Source organism: Pipistrellus hanaki, assembly GCF_964339955.1.
Source record: "Pipistrellus hanaki genome assembly, chromosome: X".
Classification (NCBI taxonomy): domain Eukaryota; kingdom Metazoa; phylum Chordata; class Mammalia; order Chiroptera; family Vespertilionidae; genus Pipistrellus; species Pipistrellus hanaki.
In genome coordinates this window covers 25,227,145-25,249,476 of record NC_140524.1, presented here as the reverse complement: position 1 = coordinate 25,249,476, position 22,332 = coordinate 25,227,145, and the positions used below count along the sequence as shown (strand labels likewise).

At 36.1% G+C, this 22,332-nt stretch overlaps 2 protein-coding genes across 2 annotated transcripts in view; one reads left to right on the top strand and one right to left on the bottom strand.

The window, feature by feature from the left end:
* The window catches only part of STK26 (serine/threonine kinase 26), a 68,507-nt gene extending 63,971 nt beyond the window's left edge, over positions 1-4,536 (top strand). The window contains exons 9-12 of the mRNA XM_084870731.1: positions 705-798; positions 1,260-1,322; positions 1,402-1,538; positions 2,813-4,536. Coding sequence (XP_084726857.1) covers positions 705-798; positions 1,260-1,322; positions 1,402-1,538; positions 2,813-2,837 — 319 coding nt within the window. The 3' untranslated portion in view covers positions 2,838-4,536. The remainder of the gene's footprint in view (positions 1-704; positions 799-1,259; positions 1,323-1,401; positions 1,539-2,812) is intronic.
* Positions 4,537-5,318: 782 nt separating this feature from the next.
* The window catches only part of FRMD7 (FERM domain containing 7), a gene marked incomplete at its 5' end in the record, with an annotated part of 29,112 nt that continues 12,098 nt past the window's right edge, over positions 5,319-22,332 (bottom strand). Inside the window, 7 exons of the mRNA XM_084869935.1 lie at positions 5,319-7,536; positions 8,549-8,624; positions 8,740-8,808; positions 15,346-15,509; positions 16,903-16,998; positions 18,869-19,016; positions 19,206-19,320. Of these exons, the coding sequence (XP_084726061.1) occupies positions 6,448-7,536; positions 8,549-8,624; positions 8,740-8,808; positions 15,346-15,509; positions 16,903-16,998; positions 18,869-19,016; positions 19,206-19,320 (1,757 nt within the window). The 3' untranslated portion in view covers positions 5,319-6,447. The remainder of the gene's footprint in view (positions 7,537-8,548; positions 8,625-8,739; positions 8,809-15,345; positions 15,510-16,902; positions 16,999-18,868; positions 19,017-19,205; positions 19,321-22,332) is intronic.

Below are 22,332 nucleotides of genomic sequence, written 5' to 3'. Positions count from 1 at the left end.
TTCACCTCACATGCACATCTTGGGGATGCGGGAGAATATTGAACTCTACAAAGATATTGACCCTGGCAGGGAATCTTTTTTTTTAACCTTCATCAACATTATAATGAAACGATGTTATTTGAGGACCTGCTAAATTTATTTATATAGATTGATACCCCTCAAAAGTTACACTGCTTTTTACATTAACCTTTTAGTGTTTAGGTCCATAACTTAATTTAGACTAGAAATGTCTATAGACTGCGCCAGAATTTACTTCTCCACTGGCTAAAATACTCTCAGAGTCCTGCATTGATGAGAAAGTGCCTATCTTTTGAAAGGAATAAACAAATGCCAGGATAGTTTTATATGCTGTTCTAGTGGTTGTTGGCCTTAGCTGCCCTTGAGAGTTGCCCATGGAGCCTTAAAAAAAATAAGGCACCCTAAAGAAGATCCTGATCCGGTGAGTGAGGAGGGGTAGGTGCAGGGTTTTATATATGGTTAAAGGTTCCCATATGTGATTGTGATGTACACTTAGACTTGAGAACCATTTCTACTCTTCAATAAAATGTATTATCAACCTGAAACTGAAATCAAAGGCTTTCTACTACTATATTATCTTATACATTGGGACAGTTTCTCTTAAGAGTTTTATTGCATTGATTTGGTATTTTCACCAAGCTGAATTATTTAAGAACTTATTGAGATATCCTTGGCAATCATTTCAGGGAATCCACCAGCAGGGAAAATAATACTCATCCTGAATGGAGCTTTACCACCGTGCGAAAGAAGCCTGACCCAAAGAAACTGCAGAATGGGGCAGTATGTACATGGAGATGATCACTTCCTCTTGATAGATTTTTTTCAAACTATGTAATGAGGTTTTGATGGTCAAAATTATTGGAATTTAAATACCCCTAAAATGCCTGTCTACTTCACTGTTTCCCTAGTATACTGCATTTGTCATTAGTTATGAGCTAATTAAGAAAAGGTCATAGAAATAATTTATGTGGCCACTTGTATAATTTTAAATGTATTTTACCTAGAGATACATATATATCCAGTGAAATCATGGATATCTATTATAATCCTAGAAGTTAGAAACCTTCTGGATGATGGATGAAATTAGTGATGGAAAAACAGCATGGAGATTTGCCTTATATTGGGTATTTTTTTGGGGTGGGGGAAGGATTCAAATTAATGCACATTAACCATAGAAAGAAAACAAAAATATCAATGAATGTTTTAATTTCATGTGTATATTCTATATTATTTGTTCAAAGGAGAAAGAACTTGTGCAAACCCTGAGCTGTTTGTCTATGATAATCACACCTGCATTTGCTGAAGTAAGTACAGATTCATCATTGACTATGTATCTTAAGAAATACAGTAATTTTAAATGTTATAGCTATTGATCTTTTTCAGCTTAAACAGCAGGATGAGAATAATGCTAGTAGGAATCAGGCAATTGAAGAACTCGAGAAAAGTATTGCTGTGGCTGAAGCCGCCTGTCCTGGCATCACAGATAAAATGGTGAAGAAATTAATTGAAAAATTTCAAAAGTAAGTTTGAAATGTCATTAAAAAAAAAACACAACTCTTTTGACATTTTCTGTTGGATGTTAATTTATAATGCAATATAATTACCTTGATTCAATTATTTAAATTGTTCTCACAAAATCACTTTTTTATAGTTGTATGCTTAAAACTCTTTTATTCTATAATGCATGAACTGTCTATTGTGTTGTGTGTTCCCCATCCCATGTCAAGTCTCCTTCCATCACCATTTATTCCCCTTATATTCTCTTCTACCTCCCTCTACCCCCTTTTCCTCTGGTAATCACCATGCTATTGCCTGTGCCTATGAAGTCCTTGTGTGGTTGTTATTTGTTTGTTTGTTTGCTTGTTTGATTGTTTTTTACTTAATTTTATTAACCAATGTTGCCACAATAAAATGAATTAAATTTCAAAAAAGTTTTTTGCTTGTTGCCCATTTTAAACATTAGCTTTTAGAATTATTATCTTCAGGCATTACAAAGTAATTTTATGCCCCCCCCCCCTTTCCCTGCTAGATGAAGTCTAGACAAAAGATTATGTATGGAATGTATTTTTATCTGGGCCCTTGTAAACATAGTTTAGGAATGCATTCATTTTTGCCACTACTCTCATTACACCACTATTTACAGTTTCCAGTGCTAAAATCCATAAATTTAATCCCCATAAAAAAATAAGGAAAGGATTTTAGGTAGAGGAACTCAATGAAGGCTATAAATGTTCCTTATAATTAACTTTAGTTTCTATATTGTGACTTAACCTGTTGGTTTAATTTTTTTTAACATTCAACACAGTCCTTCCATTTAATTTTTTAAATGCTCTTTTGAGCAAGGCTTTTGTGCAAATGCACAACTCCTTAGCTCAAGTACGTTATGAGGCAATACTAATTTTAGCCTTAATCCCATTATATCGCTTCTTGTTGCATCTTTATATTTCTTTGTATCACTGGCATCAAGTAGGAACAAACTATAAAGCCTATAAAAGCATACACACTCATAGATCTTTAGATCTGATAAAACCTACTTGTACTTATAACCTAAAACTCCTTAGGTTTTAATGGAAAACTCCTCCCTCTTTTCCAATTTGTAAAAAAATCAACTGCCAGTTGTAAAATCAAATGTGGAAGGGATTTTTAAACTTTAAATTTTTCACATCTACATGTTAGGATTCAATGGTAAAGGATTTACTTTGCTGAATCTGTTTCTTTATTGTAGATTTCATACAGATGTGAAATATAAGCATGTATAGTTGTATATCAATATAAGTTTTTCTTAATTTTGTAGGTGTTCAGCAGATGAATCCCCCTGAGAAACTTAATATTGGCTTTCATTTCATGTGGACTCAGAGAAACCCACCAAAGTCACTTCAAGCTTAACAATGCTTAACTCATGAGCTCCATGTGCCTTTTGGATCTTTGCAACATTGAAGATGTGAAAGAAGCTATTCAACTATTTTGTGATGGTGTTTATCATTTTATATTTTAAAGAGATTATTTTGTAAGGAATAACTTTTAAAACTATAGTTTCATCTGTTTTCTAGTAAATGTTGAGATATAGTTTTGCTTTTAGATATCATTATTAAGTTACTAGGATGAATACCTTTCATGTTTTGATCTTATACACTGATGAAACATACAGGTCTCTCAAAGTCATTCGAAATATTCAACTTTTATAAATCATCAAACCTCAAAAAGCTTTTTTAAAAAAAAATACAAGCATGTTCTAAAAATTACTGTGGGTGGAGTGGAGAGGTACAAACAAGTCATACCTTCTTACAAGAGAAATTTTTAATAAACTCTTGGAAATGGTACCTGGAAAAGCATTGACTCTTCTACAAAGTTGGTATGATATTCCAGGTAGCTCAATGACGATCACATTAAAGAGCCCTGTGTTTAAAGTATTTATGGGCAACATGTAGCAACAGGGGTACTTCTTGGTGTGCAGTATTTACCTTCTCTTTTAGAAGAGGAAATTAACTCTTATTTAACATGGTTGAGGATTTAATGCAATGCCAAGTAATACTGTAGGAATTAGTCTTCATTTTTAAAATCTTCAATTCAAATAGCATATTATATGCTTAGATTTGGGGAGCTTAAAAAGCTGCTCTTCATGTGATTAAAACCTGGTCAACAGGTAGGAATATAATTTACACCAGCATATTTTTGTCATGGTAGTAAAATATGCTATAAACTATTTATACATTTTTGCTCTTCATAATTATCCAGTACATAAGCATCATTTGTTCATTTTTGAAAGGGTATTTAAATAGAAATTTTCTGGTTCATATGAAAGTAACCATAGTACAGGATGATTTCTGTCTGTACAAAGGTAAGTTAGACTGTACAGTTAATTTTCAGTTATATTTATGGTACTGTTATATGGGTAATACTTTTTTTTAAGCCCAGTATTATTATATATATTATGCCTGCTTAAGTTCTGAACTGTAGTTGTAGAATTATTGATACTAGTTAATTTTGATGCTTGATGTTTTATTATTTAGAATGGCACAATTTTGTTTTGTACAAAAGTCATTTTTAAAAATCTGAATAATTGCCAAATATTAGAAGAAAGATATTCTTCAAGTAAAGAATATGGTTTTTAATCACAGTGGCCATTACCTCCTCTTTTTTTGTAGCAACGAAGACAAGTTTTTGTCATGTCATATGCCAAGAAAATTCTTTTCATTGGTGCCTATACTTTAATAATTACTTTTAACACGTTGTATTTTCAAGTAATGGCTCAGTTAAAATTTTTAACTTTTATGTAACTGAAGCTCAATTACATTTTATAATCTGTAGAGGCCAGGAAATAAATTTGCCACTCATATCATGAGTTAAAAAAATTTTTTTAATTTATAAATTGATTGTTTGAAACTTTACATCACAACTGCATTATAAATATAAATTGTATTGCTTATTCGTTGTAGTAAATAGTCCTGTAAACTGTTTCTAGGTGAAGTGTACTCCAGTGTTTGAGGGGAATAAAATAAATATTTAAATTTTCTGGTCCTCAGTGTTTATTTTCTTAAGGAATATATGGTGTGGTATTTTAATTGTTTCAAATCATTTCCCCTTTGTCCTTTAATTTATTGTGGGAATTTTAATACTAATTGGAACCTAAAAAACATTTTTCACATTTTATTTTATTAAGCATTGATTATAGCTACAGTGAATATATGTCCTCATTTCCACCTTCTATCCTGACAAAATTATTAACAGAGTACTCTTTCACTCAAAAATGTTCTATGTTGGACAATAAATTATATGTTCTCTCTGATTATAGTTTTTATTAGGAAATCTCAAAATTTGAATCCTATAGTTCTCTGGGAAAAGCAAACTTTACAAAGACTTACAGAAATTGAAACAAGAAACAACATATAAGCCTAAATTAATTTGAGTTTTTCCTAGAGAAAAAGTCAAAGGTGAACTTAATATAGGTTTGAGGGTATTTAGGATTAATATATAGGTGATTGGACTTCAATAGTGAGGTGGGCAAAATTAGGTTTATAGTTGTATGTGAATCAGAGTTAATAAAGCTATTGTAATAATCAAAACCTGCATGTCTTTTTCCATACAAACAACTCATCCTTGTATATTCTTATTATAAACTATCTATTCTATACTTGTAAGTTACTGGACACAATTTCAGGAGCAGGAAAGAAAGTGCTAGAATATGGGAAAGGGTAAAAGAAAGTATATTAAAAGAAATTTTCCTGATGTAAAGACTAGGAGAATAAGGAAATTATTCTATCCATCTTTTCTCCATTAAGTAATATATGAAAATAGCTTGCTTATATAATTGAAACATTTTTAAAGTTAGTAATTAACATTATCTTATATGCTTTACTCAAAATTTAATTCAGTAAACCAAAAGATGATCTTAAATAGAATGCTGTGCCTTCCAGGAGGAAGAGTAGAAAAGTTCTGAATGGGTTAAGAATAGACTTTGGTTTATTAACTCAGTCTGCTTTTAGTACTATCATTTTTTTTCAGCTATCCTAATTCTACCACTTCTTCATCCATAACTATACATTTTCACTGAACTCCCTCCTTTCACTCCTTCAGTCCTTTTCCTTAGTAGCAGGCTAGAACCAATCACTCCTGAAATTTATTAAAATAAAAGGAAAATAATACAGCACTTCTAATAAATGGTTTTCAATCATTCTCTGTTAAAATACTATTCTTCTCATTTCCTTACCTACATACATGCAACAAGATATAGCAAAAAATAAAGTCTTGCAGGAGATTAAAGAAACCAACAGTTAGCTTTTCTCTTCCACTACATAAAATAGTTAAGAATAGAGAAGTAATAAGTTAAACATTATTATATCCTCAGCAGGCATATATCTGGCTTTAGAAATGGATTGATTCATTCATTTCTAAGGATAAGAATTTTGCCAAGTCCTAGATAAATTATAAACTTGTGGCTGTTGAGAGACTCTGTGACATATCTTGTTCCTGAGCTTCAGGAAGACAGATAGTGAGGATTGAAACCTTTAGTCATAGTATTATTTAAGAACAAAATGACTAACACAGTCACAATTTAATAAATCACTAAATGACATAAGAAGCCAATTCTATATTGCAACCCATGCTGTAACCATTCTTCAGTATTAAGGAGTCTGATCTTCATTTATAATGTCTCTACGGGGAAATGTGTCATGGAAATGACAAATACCCACCACTTCACTACAGTGCTGAGGAGAGGGCATGTTCCACAGATCTTTTAGAGGGAATAGAAGAGTAGAAGTTGATAAACATGGCGGCATTTGAATCTTTCATAAGCCACATGCCTAAACTTTGAAGAGTCCCTAAATACCAATAAATAGGAACTAAGAAAATGGTTTATGCAGAAGGTTCCTTCTTGTTACCTGAGTTGGTAACAGGACTGGTCCAAATATGGTCAGAAAATTTACACTTTTAAGCTAAAAAGTAATTACATGGTTGTAATAAAGTCCTGTCTTCAGCAGTTGTGGTATTGGAAGAAACATTTTCATCTTCTTCATCTAGCTGTAGACTACCAGAAGACAAGCGAATTCTGGCCATGGGTGACCTCATTCCTTTACCATACAAAGAGTAATAGTCTGGTTTAAGAAACTCTGATTCAGAATCACTGGATTCATTAGCTACACACCTTTCTGCTGCTCCCTGATCCATTAGAGCTGTTGGAAACTCCTGCTCTGCAAACATATCAGTAAACAGGTCAGCTTTACAACTCAGAGCAGGACAAGGCCCTAAAGGTCTAAATTCTGACCCAAAAGGAAAACGGATAGTTTTCATGTCTGATTGGCTGTGGGAGCGTTTAGGGGGTTGCTCTTGAATATTATATGCAAATGCATCTTCTAAATCTGGATCTTCTAGATCTACGTTTATGTTGCTCCTACCACTTGTCCTATCCATAGCTTCTTGGAGTTCTTGACAGTCTTGCTGAAAGCTCTTCATTCTGATATTCCTTGGGCTTCTTTTGGCTGGCTTCATTGCAGTGGGTTCTATATAACTGTCTAGCTTTTCCCTTTCCTCTACCATAATTGGAGACCATCTGGGCACCTGGGGTGGATTGTCCGTATAAAAAAATATTTGAGGAGGCATAATATCAACCTGCTGACCAGTACAAGGAATATATGGGACATCTGTGTATGTTAGCCTCCTTGCTGGACTCACTTTGCTTGTAAGGCCAGAAGATGTGTTCATGTGATTGTCAGCAAACTTAAAGCTTGTTCGGAAGGAGCTTAAAGGACTTCTTTCCTCAAAGTAGTCTCTAGAATCAGTGTCAGGGTCAGGGTCAGTGGTAAAGACAGGATCAGTATAAAAAAAAGAGAAAGAGGAACTGCTTTGCGATTGATGTAACAATGTGGGATCTGCCTCTGGTTTGGAACGCTCCAGCTCTGCTGCAAATGTCACCTCCAATGCAGAGTTTCTCCTCCTACTGTCTAGCACAGGCTCAGATGCGTGCACTCCATTCACATTTCGGTAGTACCCACTGCCATATGCTAGTCTCAAATCTTCCACCTTCAGAGAAAGGACATGTTGGTAAAAGAAGGAAAAAGTCATTTGGTTGGGTGGGATCAGGAATCTAAATTAGCCTTAAGTTTTGAAAAGGTGATTGTTCACAAAGTTATTTCAAATCATCTTCTATTCCAGAGTTGATAAATATATTCAGAAAGGGTAATAACTTGTACCATATCCCAATTCATGTGTAAAAAACAGACATGACACTATCCTTTCTCAGTTCTATCCCACTCTCGAGCTCCAAGTTCTCTATATACTTCAGCCAGAATTGTGCTTCAATCAGTATGGTTTAGTAACTATATCAATGAGCCAGAAGTTCTGACTTCTCTCCTGGCTCATTGCTGTGTAGGTAAGTCTTCTAAACTCACTGTTCCAGCTTCCTGCCTATTTTCTGTAAAATGCTGAGGAAGCCTATGACTGGCATGAGAGGGTCATATATTATATGGTACCTTTCAACATTATACCTTTGCCATGCCTTTCAAATAAAAAATGCCTCTGATTTGCATGAAGACATAAGAGTTTATGAGACCTATAATTAATTATTTTTTGTGAGAGCAAAAGACAAATTAGCATGGTTCATACTATACCACTCACATGAAGCCATCATTTCAGGATAATAGCACTTTGTTCTTAAATGAAGTTACAAAGTTATCCAGCAAAAGTACTTTAAATCTTTAACCCAACACCTTATAACTTTCTCTGTGTCTTAAGTTTTTATAGGTAATATAAAGCCATATATATTCATTGGACTCTACATTTTTCAACATGTTAGCACTACATATTGCAATTTAAGCCAGATCCTTCTGGTCTATAAGATACACACCAGTGGTCATATACTAAATGCTCTTCTATTGGCAGGAAAGATTGAACTTACAGACCTCCATGGGAGGTTAACCTACTAAAACACAGTAACTGTGAGATTCTGGCAGAATCAATTCTTGGAAGCTTTTGAAACAACACATTACACTTATCTTTAAAAAAAAAAAAAAAGTAGCATTTTCAGAAACCTTACTTGTTTTGAGACATCAGAGAGGAGGTCTGGTGAGGACCTGCACTGCCGTTCATGGTACTGAGATGGGTAATGTTTCCTGAAATTGCCAAATGAAGAATGTATTCAAATGGTGTTTGTGTGAATATAGGATACATATAAATCTCTAAATTCAATTCAAATTGAACATGAGAGAGAGAAACAAAACTATGTACCTTTCAAATGGCAAGCTCTTTAACCTCCTTTTCCCCCCATATTCCAAAAGTTGCCTTTGGGTTCTTCCACTATTATAAGAAAAAAGAGAAACATTTTATTAATGCTAGTTTATAGTGAATAGGCTACTAAAACTCAAAAGCCTCATTAATTGTTAAAATATTAAAAGTCTGGAAGAATTACATATGTCATAAATCTTTGACCAGCATATTAATGATAATACCCACTTTAGTCACCAGCAGACATAGAGCAACATCAATTACTCAGATCCCAGAAAATTTCAAAAAGCTTCTGAACAGGGCTCTATAACAGTTAAATATTCTGGCCTTGGAAATAATATGCTTTATGTTTATACTCATTTTCTCTACTTCCAAATTTGCAAAGAATTTCTAATGACACTATTTTACTGGTTTTCTAACCCATGACAGAAGAAAAACAGCTAATCAAACAGTAGAAGAAGGTTGCTTCAGTCAGACATACACTAGCAAAATACCCAGATGACTTCTGGAAGAAACACAGGAGCCTAAAAAGAAACCACAAGAATAATAAAACCCAACAATTCTGGGCCATTTATCACTGAGATACAGGGTCTGGCATGTGTCCCCCACCATAAGGCCATCATCACCTTACTACAGCTGCCTGCAGATGATAATTAATATTTATAATTACTTAGGCCACTTAAAAAGGCAAAATATTATCATTATCATCTGTTTAAGAAATTGGGGATCTATAGAATATATTTTGGAAACATTCCATCAAAATTATGTATGTTTTTTAAAAAAATCTCACAAGAAACAAAGATGGTGGCATAGGTAAACACCTGAACTTGCTGCCTCACACAACCACTTCAAAACTACAACTAAAAGACAAAATATCCAGAACCACAGGAAGGCTGGCTGAGTGGAAATTCTACAACAGAGAAAGAAAGAGAAAAGCACACTGAGACTCAGAGGAGGTGTGGAAGTAAAGTGGGGAGGTTCAGAGACAAGCGAGCAAAGGGGCTGGCAACTGAGGACGGGTTGTCTTTTGCTTTTCTTTTCTTTTCTTTTTTCTTTTTTCTTTTTTCTCTTTTCTTTTCTTTTCTTTTCTTTTCTTTTCTTTTCTTTCTTTTCTTTTTTTTCCTTTCCTTTTCTTTTTCTTTATTAATAAATTTAATAAATTTACTTTTAATTTAATAAATCTTTATTGTTCAGATTATTACAATTGTTTCTCCTTTTTCCCCCCACATAGCTCCCCTCCACCTGGTTCCCACTCCACCCTCTGCCCTTACCTCCCCCTGCCACTGTCCTCATCCATAGGTGTACAATTTTTGTCCAATCCCTGCCCACACTCCCCACATCCCTTTCCTCCTGAGAATTATCAATCCCCTCCCATTCTATGTGCCTGATTCTATTATAATAACCAGTTTATTCTGTTCCTCAGATTTTTAATTCACTTGATTTTTAGATTCACTTGTTGATAGATATGTATTTGTTGTTCATAATTTTTATATTTACTTTTTTCTTCTTCTTCCTCTTCTTAAAGAATAACTTTTAGCATTTCATATAATACTGGTTTGGTGGTAATGAACTCCTTTAGCTTTTTCTTATCTGTGAAGCTCTTTATCTGACCTTCAATTCTGAATGGTAACTTTGCTGAGTAGAGTAATCTTGGTTGTAGGTTCTTGCTATTCATCACTTTGAATATTTATTGCCACTCCCGTCTGGCCTGCATAGTTTCTGTTGAGAAATCAGATGCCAGTCATATGGGTACTCCCTTGTAGGTAACTAGCTTTTTTTTCTTGCTGCTTTTAATATTCTCTCTTTGTCTTTTGCCCTTGGCATTTTAATAATGATGTGTCTTGGTGTGGTCCTCTTTGGATTCCTTCTGTTTGGGATTCTCTGCCCTTCCTGGACTTGTAAGTCTATTTCTTTTACCAGATAGGGGACGTTTTCTGTCATTATTTCTTCAAATAGGTTTTCAATGTCTTGCTCTCTCTCTTCTTCTGGCACTCCCATTATTCTGATGTTGGTACACTTGAAGTTGTCCCAAAGGCTTCTTACACTACAATTTTTTGGATTATTTTTCTATTTTCTTTTCCAGTTGAGTGTTTTTTGCTTCTTTGTATTTCAAATCTTTGACTTGATTCTTGCATTCCTCTAGTCTGCTGTTGGGTCTCTGTATATTATTCTTTATTTCAGACAGTTTAGGCTTAATTTCTAGTTGGTCCTTTTTCATATCTTCGAGGGTCTCATTAAATTTATTGGCCTTTTCTATGAAATTCTTGAAAACCTTATAACCATGGTTTTGAACTCTATATCCAGTAGTTTGTTTTCCCCATTTCTTTTGTTTGTGATGTGTTTCCTTGTCTCCTCATTTTCATTGCTTTCCTGAGTTGGTAGGGTGGCTTTGTGTGCTAGGTGTCCTGATTGGACCAATGGGTTAGCCTCCCAGTTACCTGAGGTGGACACTCTTGGTGCACTCCTTTGTGGACTGTGTGTACACCCTTTTTGTATTTAAGTCTTTATTGTTGTTGGTATCACTGGGAGGAATTGACCTTTAGGCCAATTGGCTGTGAGGACCCGCTGTGTCTATAATGGAAGAATTGCTGTGCTGGAAACGTGCTAATGAGGCAGGACTTGTTTCAGTGGGGCTTTGGTGCTCACTGAGTCTGCCTCTTGAATGTGTCCCTTATGACAGTAGTTGAAATCTGGTGTCATCTCCCACAGACCACTAGATACACTAGCTTCTGTATCTCCAATGGGGTGCAGGTCAGCTACTGTCTGAGGCCACCCAACAGGAGGTAAAGTGAGAACTACAGTTTTCTCCTCTTTCCTTGGGGTTTGGAGGTTTTGTAGCTGTCTGACCAGAGCTGCAGTTTATTTGGTTAAGCTGTGATAGGGCAGGCCATTTATATCCAAAAACTGCTGCATGGAGCTTGGGCAGGTTTGTAGATTGTGCAGGGCGAAGTCTCAGGGCATCACTAGGCTAGGGCGTGGCAAACAGCGATGGCTGCCAGTCAGCTTTCTTGGCGTTTCCACATTTTCAAGTCCCTGGGTCCCACACTTCAGCGCAGTAAACAATGATTACTGGGTGCACCTCTACAAGAAAGTCACCCTCACTTTCTGACCCAATGGCCAACAGTCCAGCTTCTCCCTGAAGGAGTTTGGGTCCCCAGTGTCTCCCCAGAAACTGGATTTCAGAGTAATTCGGAACTTGTCTCCCTTCAGGTTGAAAAAAAGCACATCAATTGCCCGCTAACAGCCCAATTCGCGCGCCTCCATACCTCGGCTTTTCAGCTCTTGTGCATGTCTCAGTGCTCTTTTCTCTTTCCTTCTAGTTGTAGAAATTCCACTTAGCCAGCTTTCTGGTGGTTCTGGGTGATAGATGTTTTGTCTTTTAGTTGTAGTTTTGAAATTATTGTGCAAGGCAGCCATCTTGGTGTTTACCTATTCCACCATCTTGGTTTCTCTATTGCAGTTGTCTTTTCAATCAGGAGGGTGCTACAAGCTCCCAACTGCTCTGAAGTCCAGTTCTGGGTGAGATTCTGGGGACCCAGACTCATAGGGGGACAAACTGGACTATGAGGCATTGGGCTTGAACACAAGGGCAGCTTTCTCACAGAGGTGCTTGCATTGATTACCATGGGACACTAAGACCCGGGGCCTCTTAGGGCAGGGCTGAAGGTCAGCCATTGTTTTTTATTTGTTTGTTTGGGTTTTTTGGTGGGTTTTTTGTTGTTGTTGTTTGGTTTTTTTTTGCACTGCCCTATGGATTTCCTGAAACTTCGCCCCACTCAATTTACAACTCCACCCCAGCTGTGCACAGAGGCTTTTGCATTTGAATGGCCTGGCCCTTTGCAATATAAAATTACCTACCAAACTGAAACTGGGTCAGAGAGCCCCCAGACATCCAAAAGAAGGCCCAAGGCTCCACAGCAGCTTGCATTGCTTCACAACTGGACCTCATCTGGCACCACCAAACCCCAAACAAAGAAGAGGAATCTGAAGATCTCTCCATAGCTGCTGCTGGATGGCTTAGGCAGAGGCTAAATTTACACCTCCTTGGAGATCCAAAAACCAGTGTACCCAGTGGTCAGAGTGAGATCTTCCAGATTACAGCTCCTCAGATCCATAAGAGACATACTCAGGGGGCAGACTCAGGGAGCACCAAAGCCCCACTGAAGCACGTCTTTCCCCATAATGGTGTCTCTAGCACAGAAGCTCTCCCATCATAGACATAACTGATCCTTACAGCCAATTGGCCTGGAGGTCAATTTCTTCCAGTGATACCATCAACAATCATGGCTTAACTACAACAAGGCTGTTCCCACAGCCCACAAAAGGGTGCACCAAGAGTGCCCACCTCAGGAAATTGGGGAAGCTGAGCCACTGGGCCTTATAAGACACCTTGCACACATAGCCACTCTATCAACACAGGGAAGCAGCCAAAATACAGAGACAAAGAAACAAGTCACAAATGAAAGAAATGGAGGAAAGCAAACTACTGGATATAGAGTTCAAAACCATGGTTATAAGGTTACTCAAGAATTTTCTAGAAACCTCTGAGAAATTTAGTGAGACCCTCAAGGATATAAAAAAGACCAACTAGAAATTAAGCCTACACTGTCTGAAATAAAGAATAATATACAGAAATCCAACAGCAGACTAGAGGATTCCAAGAATCAAGTCAAAGATTTGAAATACGAAGAAGCAAAAAATACCCAACCAGAAAAGAAAAAAGAAAAAGGAATCCAAAAATATGAAGATACTGTAAGGAGCCTCTGAGACAACTACAAGTGTACCAACATCAGAATTATTGGGGTGCTTGCCGAAACTGGTTTGGCTCAGTGGTAGAGTGTCAGTCTGCGGACTGAAAGATCCCAGGTTTGATTCCGGTCAAGGGCATGTACATTGGTTGCGGGCACATCCCTGGTAGGGGGTGTGCAAGAGGCAGCTGGTTGATGTTTCTCTCTCATCAACATTTCTAACTCTCTCTCCCTCTCCCTTCCTCTCTGTAAAAAATCAAATATATATATATATATATATATATATATATATATATATGTATATATATATACATATATATATATATGTATATATATATACATATATACATATACATATATATATATATATATATATATATATATATATATATATATATATATATTTAAAAAAAAGAATTATGGGGGTGCCAGAAGAAGGGAGAGAGCAAGACATTGAAAACCTATTTGAAGAAATAATGACGGAAAACATTCCCTAAGTGGTGAAAGAAATAGACTTACAAGTCCAGGAAGGGCAGAGAACCCCAAACAAAAGGAATCCAAAGAGGACCACACCAAGACACATCATTATTAAAATGCCAAGGGCAAAAGACAAAGAGAGAATATTAAAAGCAGCAAGAAAAAAAAAAAAAAAAGCTAGTTCCCTACAAGGGAGTACCCATATGATTGGCATCTGATTTCTCAACAGAAACTATGCAGGCCAGAAAGAAGTGGCAAGAAATAATCAAAGTGATGAATAGCAAGAACCTACAACCAAGATTACTCTACTCACCAAAGTTACCATTCAGAATTGAAGGTCAGATAAAGAGCTTCACAGATAAGAAAAAGCTAAAGGAGTTCATTACCACCAACCCAGTATTATATGAAATGCTGAAGGGTATTCTTTAGGAAGAGGAAGAAAAAGATAAAAATTATGAACAACAAATATATATCTATCAACAAGTGAATCTAAAAATCAAATAAATGAAAAATCTGATGAATAGAATAAACTGGTGAATATAATAGAAACAGGGGCATAGAAAAGGGAGTGGACTGATAATTCTTGGGGGCAAGGGGGTGTGGGGGTGTTGGAAGAGATTGGACAAAAATTGTACACCTATTGTTGTGGACAGTGATGGGTTAAGGGCAGAGGGTGGGGTGGGAACCAGGTGGAGGGGAGCTATGGGAGGGAAAAAAGAGGAACAACTGTAATAATCTGAACAATAAAGATTTATTAAACATAAAAAAATCTCAGCTCTTACTGGAGCAGGTCTACACTATTTGAAAAATCTCTTATGGGAAGCATTTGATTAAAATATTTTTCTCTTAGCAAAGAGTTTTAAAAGGTCTTCCCAAAGAATTCCTAGTTTTGTGTCTTCAACTAGAGACAAGATCTTATTTAGATGTTGCTTCAATTTCTCCAAGGTGTTACCTGTAATAAGGAGCTTCTACTACAATATTGCTCAAACTTTTTAATCTCTTGGCCCTTTCGTGCTTACTTACACTGTCTTTTTGCCTAACCACTGCCAAAAGAATATCATTGAGTTTTCTTTTCCATGACTTGCACATAAATTGTATATAAGCAAAGCAATAGGTTCATTGATTATATTTTCTCAAACTGCCTATGTCCCCTCATCCTTGCAGAATTCTGATCTAACCCCTTAAGTAAGATGTTTCTCTCCCCCACCTTCCATTTAGAAAATATTGACATAATATGTCACACGGAGAATGAATAGTAAAAAGTATCATTGTTTAAGTGATTGAAATGAATTCTTTATTGCTTCTATAATTCAACTTCTCCTACTGCCTGCCATTTTATTGAAAATTTCTGTGTATAGTTTGCCTATGTGTAATATTAAATTACCTATAGCGGAAACTGGAACCCTTGCTGCAGAGTAGGGTTTTGGGCTTTGATTTGGGTTCTTCAGAGAGTCTGAAGAAAGCGTGGTATTCCACACAAGTCTTCCAGAAAGCCTTACAGACATCTCGGCTGGCCATGGTGAACTCCAAGGTATCCTTGCACAACACCTGTATAAACCAAGTTCCATCAAGCAAAATAGCCTTCAAGATTATAAAGACCTTCAAATCCCAAAGCCTTTCAATCTATTGGTCCAGGTGCCCATGCAGCTCATGATTTTCCACTTGGCCCCCTATAAGCTTCACACCTATTGAAACCAAATTATTGGCAACCTTCCGAGGAACAGCTAGGGCCACTGCTCAAAAACAGACCCTTCTCTAAGAACCAAATTTTACCTTGCATACCCCCCTTCACCTCAAACATTTTACCCCTTCTTTTCTGCCAGGAACATTTTTATGAAGTTGTAAATTAGGTTAAAATGAACATTAAAGAGTAACCTTTCAAGGTAACAAGAATTATAAATGACCAACAGGAAAGAGGAGTGGGGAGGAGATTTTCATATAGATGATAGGCTTTATAGTATGGTTACATGTATATGAATCTTTTTAATATACCAGCCAGAAGCACTTTTCCCTCTCTAAGATGCCTTGTTCTATGATGGTTTGTATTTTTCATTTAGCATGTTCTAATCTGCTCTGGGGGAGGCTTAGCCTTTCAGACATAAAAGTCAAGTTTGTTTTTTTTTCCATTCCCTTAATACACTATATACCCCCATTTTTTCATACATGTGCCTAGCCATATTTTCAGCAGCCTCTCTCCCCCCGCAACTTTGATGGTGCCTCCCATCTCTTATTCCTTCCCATGTTCCTATGTACAATCCTGGAATTCTCTATAAGCTTCAAACTGTATACAGTCTCCTTATGATTCTATATAAGGCTAAGATCCAGAGAATGAAGCCCAAACTACTGGATCTTCTGTAGGTAAAAAAAATAATAATAATAATGCATATTTGCTTTATAGTCATAAAAGAACTTCCTTCCTAGCACCTTTGTCTTACCCTGTAAAATGCAGCCTTAATCAATAGTTGTTTCTCTTGCTTAATATACACCTAACCCCGACATCATGCTTTTATAAACTGTAGGTGTTCAAATATTTGGCATGTAGTAGGTGATTATTTTTGCTTAAGGAAAAAAGATGAAAATACTTTGTAAAATGGAGCAGAAAACAGAATAAATATGTCCATAGTCCAAGATCTGATCACATCTATTTAACTTATCAGATCCCTGAAAAAAGGTTTCTAAGGAAACTTGTCTTTCATCCCAACCACCACATTTTCCTATTACTTTTATTCATTTTAAATCGCTAGTAGGATTTCTTTGTATTTGCCTTTAGTAAAAATATAACTAAGTAAAGCTCTAGTTTATTTATGTAGAGTTAAAAAAGGGAGCACATGACCCCTCAGGACTAGCTAGCTTTCACCATTCACATTCAAACTATTTGCAGAAACAACCAAGAAATCCCAGGTGAACAGAAGGTGATAGAATTCATTAGAAAGCTACTTACCAAGATGTTGGCGTGAAGTTTGATGAGAAAATGCTTTCTCTTAAAACTCAACTTGCGGATTTTAGCCCAATTGAAAGTATTAATCTTTGTATTTCCCTATAATTAAATACATGGAAGATTTCAGAGAGATGAATATCAGCACAAGTTGGTTTATAAGACAATGCAAACCTGACAGAAAATGTATGTCATGAATGAGACTACCCTTGATCTATTTCTTACACAGACTGATCCTGCTGTACTTGATAGAAGCTATAGCCAATGAAGGCATTATAGGTGGGGCACAAGCCCTTTCCACATGTTACCTAGCATCCCATACTTCTTCTAGCACAAAGCGCATCATATTTGCTTATAATTACTTGCTTCATTATCTGTCTTCCCTCTATTAGAATGCAAGTTCCACAAGGTCAGGATCATTAATATTTACCTCTGTAGTTCTAGTCCCTGGGACAGAGTGAATACACAATAAATATATTGATAGAAAGATGAATAAATAGATTGATGCCTACCTCTGTAATTACTCTCAAATCCATTGAATTGTGTAGTTAAAACATGAATTTTGTTGTATGAAAATTATGTAAATTATGTATTTATAAAGACAAGGTGTTTTCTTTTTATTGTTGTTGTTGTTTTTTAAAAAAATATATATATTTTATTGATTTTTAACAGAGAGAAAGGGAGAGAGATAGAGAGCTAGAAACGTCGATGAGAGAGAAACATCGACCAGCTGCCTCCTGCACATCCCCCACTGGGGATGTGCCCGCAACCAACGTACATGCCCTTGACCGGAATCGAACCCAGGACCTTTCAGTCCGCAGACCGATGCTCTACCACTGAGCCAAACCGGCTTCGGCTGTTTTTGTTTTTTTAAGAAATAATAATGCAATGAAGAACACAGAGAAGGTACTCAACACTAAATATTATTTGACTGGATTTGAGTAAGACAAAATAGACCAGCTATATTGTTCCCAGCTATCCGCGGAAGTATTCACACTGAAAGGCTTCATAACTAACATTACGGCCATGCACACCTACCCTCCCAATCTGCTCCCATACAATAGAAAATACCAAAGATCATGGGTTAGAGTGCAATGGGTAAAATTCCTTCCTGGGTGAACAGGTATGCCTGTGATCCATTACTTTTTTGCCCATCAATGCTCTAAAGTTTACAACCAAATAAATTAGAAGGCAAAGATTATTTGAGCTGAATCTGCCTGACCTGCTTTGTAATGTAACTCAGTGCTCTAATTTGGTCCTTAGGGTCAGTAGGTCTGTGGTTAGCCCTTCCTCTCTCAAATGTGATTTGTTCCCAAACCTTCCTAGGTATCCGCTTTTCGTTTCGAAGTTTAGGCAAGTGTTCTTGAACCTTAATGTAGATTTAAATTCATTGAATATTCACAGATGTGAGTAGACCTAATAGATTATAAAATATGCTGAAAAAAATAGCTTTTGTCCAAGTTCTGTGGAGTGAGGATTAATAACAAAGAGAGCCATGAGCTTGTTTCTAGCCTAAAATACAAAGTTCTGGGTAAAGATGAGCCAGTAGACAGCAACAATTCCCTATTGGCTGACACTGGGTGCCTCCAATAAAACCAGTAACTGAATGAGAACACCACACTTTGGAACCTTTGAGTTGTTTTTGGTTAATTTGTCACAGCCTAAGGTTTTTGGATGCCAAAATTCATATTCTTTACTTAAGAGTCCAAAAGTTCCAAAGATGCTCTTGACTTCCTCTCTCAACCATGCTGGCCTGATCTAATATGTGAGTTTTTTAGAATAATCAGGTATAGACTGCAAATGGAAGCAAACCACATTGAAGAGAGAAGACTGACCCAAAACACTTCTAAGCATTATCTCTCTTTCTGACTGGTAGTAAGACTAAGGGGCTGGATCACCTTGGGAAAAGACACTAAAATTTGACCCAAGATAACTCCCAAAGCTAAAGGACTTCAAATGAAATAGTTGTTACCCGTAACACCAGTACTCCCATGTGAGCAACAGCTAGGTGGATTTGCATCCCTTCACCGTCACTGGCGGGTTGAGGCCTGATGCCATACATATCCAACTTCCTTGCTATGTCCAGTAGCAGAATGTCAGATTCAGCTGGGTTCCTGCCACTGTAAGGGGAAAGAATTTATGAGCCTAATAAATGTGACAAGGATGACAACTTCACCCTGAGAGCTCCATGACGAGTTCAGTGTTTTCTTGAGCCTCAAGCTTCTCTGACTGAAGGGTTTGCTTTTAAATCTGTCCTCAGCTGCAGTGTTCCCTGCTGGTGAAAACAGGTGCCAGTTAGAAGTACTTACATGTGCTTCTGATGAAAGTGCATGATCTTGCTCTCTAAACAGTCTTGGTTCGGTAAGTAACGGGTTTGTGACAGATGTTTCCTATCTATTTCTTCATGAAAGTCTCCCAGTTCTGCTGCATAATAGAACAGTGACATTTTTTTCACATTACCATTGAGGAGTTAAGCAATGGAGCACCCAGAAGACTCTCTGACCTCCCCAAAACAATCCTTTCTTTGCAGCCAATGCAGGGTGAGGCCTCCCATCCCATGCTTTATGTCTATTTAGGGGGGGGGGGAGGCAAGGAAGAGGTCTAACTGGTTCTTTTTCAAATCAGAAGCAGTGCGCTGTTATTAAGTCCCTGTATAGTATCTCATAGACACAAGGTAAGTCTTAAAGGCTACAGGAACACAGATGAGTATTTTGTTATTTCCTTCTCCTACATTCAGTTCATGGTTTCTTTTACATCTGATCAATCCCTGCTATGAGTTGAATTGTATGCCAACCCTTCTCAAATTCGTATGTTGATAATACCATTCCCCAGCACCTCAGAATGCAACTGTGTTTCGAGATAGGCTCTATAAAGGAGTGATTTAAGTTAAATGAGGCAGATGTGTGTCCATTAACCCAATATGACCAGTGTCCTCATAAAAACAGGAAATTTCATCACATAGAGAGACACCAGGAATGCAGGTGCACAGAGGAAAGACCATGTAAAGATGCATCACGAGGGTAACAATCTGCAAGCCACCGAGAGCCTTCAGAAGAACCCAAAATTTCAGTCTTGGAATTCCAGGCTCCAAGCTGTGAGAAACTAAATTTCTGTCATTTAAACAAACTAGTTGTTGGCATTTTGTTATAGCAGCCCAAGCAAATCAATTCAGCCTCCTAACTATGATGTAGGCCAGTCACAGCAATCTATTACTCTGGGATCCTAGTAAAACCTGAGCTATTTGTATTCCCCAGTAGATAAATCATAATGGGAATCATTCTAGCTTTTTCAACTCACTTGCAGTTTATCTCTGATAATAGTGTACTCTTTTCTAGATGTCTCCAGTTTATTGTTAGAAACCTATATTTTAGCACTGTCTACAAAGGCAATTGAGCTATATAGGACTATCTGCCCTCACAGTAAATGGCTTCAAACTATGTTGCTTTTGAATTCTTGTGTCTTCTTTATAATTTTTATGCCTTCTCTCTCTCTGTCAGATTAATATGAATCACTTCCTGGTCATTGACTTCCCCTAAAGAGTTAGGTCTCCACTTGGTTTTAAATTGTAACTTCTAATCTACCATAAAGTGGGAACCCAAAACAAATATTCCAATTAAAATTCACATTGTAACATTTAAAAAATGGAATACAGATATCCAAACTTGTTAGCAGTTTATGAATTGTAAGAATAAATAGACTTTCCATGGAACCTTGTGGTGCTCTCTTATGGGATAAAATACATGGGGGCACCCATATTGGGTGCTAGAAAGTTATTTTCTTTTTTGTCTTGGTTTTCTATCGTTTTAGACAGAAGGCACATTCATTTTTAGACAAGTGAGGTCTATGTGTATGTATATTTCAAGATCACATTATAATGAAAATCTCTAACAAGTTTTTCAAAAGACCAAATCAATGACTTTATTTATTTATTTATTTATTTATTTATTTATTTATTTATTACCAAAACTGATAAATGTACAAATCTCTTTAAAAATCAATCAGGCACATGTTGTCTCACTGAGTAATTATATCAAATATTCAAAAAAATATATAAATATAAATTCTTCACAAACTCTTCCAGAAAATAAAGGAATTAATAATTATCAACTCATCCTATGAGGCCAGTATTACTCTGATACCAAAACCAGACAAACGCATCAGAAGAAGAACAAAAAACTACACACAGTTCAATAACCTTCATAGATACAGATGCAAGAATCCTCAATAACACATTAGTAAAATGAATCCAGCAATATATAAAAATATCATAAAAAGATTATACATGACCAAGTGGAATTTATCCCAAGATTGCAAAATCAGTTGAATATGTGAAGATTAATTAATGTAACATACTATGTTAAAAGGATAAAGGACAAAAATATATTATCATTTTAATAGATGCAGAAAAAGCATTCGGCAAAACCCAACACCAATTCATAATAAAATAAATAAATAAATAAATAAATAAATAAATAAATAAATGTTCAACTAACAAGGAATAGAAGGGAACTTCTTAAACCTGAAATAGGTTAACTATTAAAAATCTACAGCTAAAATTATAATTACACTAAATGGTGTTAAAATGAATGCACTCCTTTAAGACCAAGAACAAGACAAAGATGTCTACTCTTGCGACTTTTACCAAACATTGTACTGGGGTTCTAGTCAGTGCAATCAGGCAACAAGAAGAAATAGAAAATATTTGTACTGAAAATAAAGAAGTAAAACTATCTTTACTTATAGTCAACATGGTCCTGTGTGTACAAAATCCTAAAAAATCCACACAAAAATACTCTACTAGAACTAATGTATGAGTTCAGCAAGGTAGCAAGATAGAAAATCAGTATACAAAACATCATTGTATTTGCATATACTAGCAACTAAAAAATTTTTAAAAAGTGAAACTAGGAAAACAATGTCATTTACAATAGCACATATAAAGAATAAAATACTTGGGAATAAATTTAACAAAATATATATAAGCCTTATATACTGAAAAGTACAAAACATTGCCAAGAAAAGTTTCTAAGAGAGCTGTATAAATTGAAAGACATTTCTGGTTCATGGATTAGAAGACTCAGCATTGTAAAAATTTTAATTCTGCCAAAATTGATGCACAAATTCAATGTAATCCCCACCAGTATTTTGTAGAAATTAGCGAATGATCTTAAAATTTACATGGAAATGCACAGGATGCAAAATAACAAAACAATTTTGTGAGAGAAGAAGAAAGCTGGAGGATGTACACATCCCTATTTCAAAGCTTAATACAAAACTACAATAAATAAGAGTATAAGAGCCAAAACTGGTTTGGCTCAGTGGATAGAGCGTCAGCCTGCTGACTGAAAGGTCCCAGGTTCGATTCTGGTCAAGGGCACGTACCTTGGTTGCGGGCACATCCCAGTAGGGGATGTGTAGGAGGCAGCTGATCGATGT